Here is a 2,275-nt window from a genome sequence, read left to right as displayed (position 1 = left end):
GGTTTCAAGCTGCGCGAGGGGAGATTCAGGCTGGACATTAGGAAATATTACTTCTCGGAAAGGGTAGTCGGGCACTGGAATGCACTGCCCAGGGAGGTGGTGGAGTCACCGACCATGGGGGTGTTCAAGAAACATTTGGATGTTGTGTTGAGGGATATGATTTAGCTGAGAAGTATTGGTGATGGTTGGACTGGATGATCTTTTAGGTCTTTTCCAATCTTGATAAATCTGTGATTCTGTGATTCTGTAATCTACAATATAATGATACAAATACAGTGAATACAAAGATCAGGTTTTGTCTAGGGCATTGTGGGAATCAACTGTGAAGAAAGACAGGAAGTGTTTGACTGCTGAAAAATGACTGAGAAATCCATTCCCATGCTCCGTCCTTGATAACCGAAATGATAAAAATAACAATAATGACAATGATAACGATAATGATAATGATAAGAATACAGATCATGATAAAAATAACAACAATGATAACGATAATGATAAGAATACAGATCATGGTAAGGGTAATGATAACAATAAGAATGATAAACAAAGCACCATAGTCATCTGCGGTTAGTGATGAGAAGTGTATCACTATTCAGAAACATCCATGAAATCACTTTATTAATGGCATCCTTAAGCTCCTGGTTCCTCATGCTGTAAATGATGGGGTTCACTGCTGGAGGCACCACAGAGTACAGAAATGACACCACCAGGTCCAGGGATGGGGAGGAGATGGAGGGGGGCTTCAGGTGGGCAAACATTGCAGTGCTAATAAACAGGGAGACCACAGCCAGGTGAGGGAGGCACGTGGAAAAGGCTTTGTGCCATCCCTGCTCAGAGGGGATCCTCAGCACAGCCCTGAAGATCTGCACATAGGACACCACAATGAACACAAAACAGCCAAATGCAAAACAGACACCGAGCACAAGAAGCCCAACTTCCCTGAGGTAGATGTCTGAGCAGGAGAGCTTGAGGATTTGGGGGACTTCACAGAAGAACTGGTCCACAGCATTGCCCTGGCAGAGTGGCAGTGAAAATGTATTGGCCGTGTGCAGCAGAGCATAGAGAAACCCACTGCCCCAGGCAGCTGCTGCCATGTGGACACAAGCTCTGCTGCCCAGGAGGGTCCTGTAGTGCAGGGGTTTGCAGATGGCAGCATAGCAGTCATAGGCCATGACAGTGAGAAGCCAGTACTCTGCTGACATCAAAAAGAAGAAGAAAAAGACCTGTGCAGCACATCCTGCATAGGAGATGACCCTGGTGTCCCAGAGGGAATTGGCCATGGATTTTGGAACAGTGGTGGAGATGGAGCCCAGGTCAAGGACGGAGAGGTTGAGGAGAAAGAAGTACATGGGGGTGTGGAGGCGGTGGTCGCAGGCTATGGCAGTGATGGTGAGGACGTTTCCCAGGAGGGCAGCCAGGTAGATGCCCAGGAAGAGCCAGAAGTGCAAGAGCTGCAGCTCCCGTGTGTCTGCAAATGCCAGGAGGAGGAACTCAGTGATGGAGGTGCTGTTGGACATCTCGTATATTTTTGATGAGCCACTATGTAAAGAGGTAAAGACAGTGCGAGAATAGGGCAGACTTCTCTGAGAAAAATTTTGTAGGTCCTTAGACAAAGTAACTGTCCCATACTGCAGGATGAGGAGAGATGTTCTGTCCGTCAGCGCTGGTGTCAGCTGACCTGTGCTGGCACCTCTTTCAGCTGGAGGAGGCTCACACACAGACATTTCCCCAAAAAGTATCCGGACACTGCTGAGAGCGTAGGAGTCCAGTTTCCAAGTGCAGACCTGCAAACTCCTCACCTCATCTCATCGCACCCAAGCAGGATCTCATCTCTCCTCGCCCAGCCAGGGACACAGAGGGCTCATTATAGCTGCCCGCATAGAGATGCCCAGCAGCATTTTCATGACCTCAGCATAGAGGTGTCTTCTCCATGGGGCAGCTCCCATAGCAGCTATGGGGCTGCTATGTCTCTCCATGGTAGAGCTGTGCTCTTGGGGAAAGCAGCCTCCATCCAGCAGGACCCTCCAGGGAAATAGTTGAATGTTTCAGTGGTGGGATGTCCTGACGGAGGGGTCAGATCATTGCCAGCCCCACAAGCTACATCTCCCAGACCCCAAAATATAAGAACGAATTTGGATGCTTTTCCTCCATTGATACATCTGCATGAGAGGACCCCCAGCATCAGTGTCTGAGCTGCCAATTAACCCTCAACCAGGACACAGTGAATTCAAGGGGAAGAAGAAGGGAGTGCGGAGAAGAGAGGAGCATGCCAAAG

General features: G+C 48.9%; 1 protein-coding gene across 1 annotated transcript; it reads right to left on the bottom strand.

Annotated features, from left to right (window-relative positions):
• Nucleotides 1–557: 557 nt before the first annotated feature.
• Nucleotides 558–1,517, bottom strand: LOC147596600 (olfactory receptor 14C36-like). Its single transcript, XM_086769757.1, has one exon. The coding sequence runs from the start codon at nt 1,515–1,517 to the stop codon at nt 558–560; it is 960 nt and encodes a 319-aa protein (XP_086625883.1).
• Nucleotides 1,518–2,275: the final 758 nt, after the last annotated feature.

Source organism: Chlamydotis macqueenii, chromosome W (genome assembly GCF_036417535.1).
Source record: "Chlamydotis macqueenii isolate bChlMac1 chromosome W, bChlMac1.mat, whole genome shotgun sequence".
Taxonomy (NCBI): Eukaryota; Metazoa; Chordata; class Aves; order Otidiformes; family Otididae; genus Chlamydotis; species Chlamydotis macqueenii.
The sequence above is the reverse complement of the archived record's forward strand: the minus strand, read 5'-3'. Positions and strand labels throughout refer to the sequence as shown.

Coding starts and splice junctions, on each gene's coding strand:
- LOC147596600 (XM_086769757.1), bottom strand. CDS start 1,517: ATGTCCAACAGCACCTCCATCACTGAGTTCCTCCTCCTGGCATTTGCA.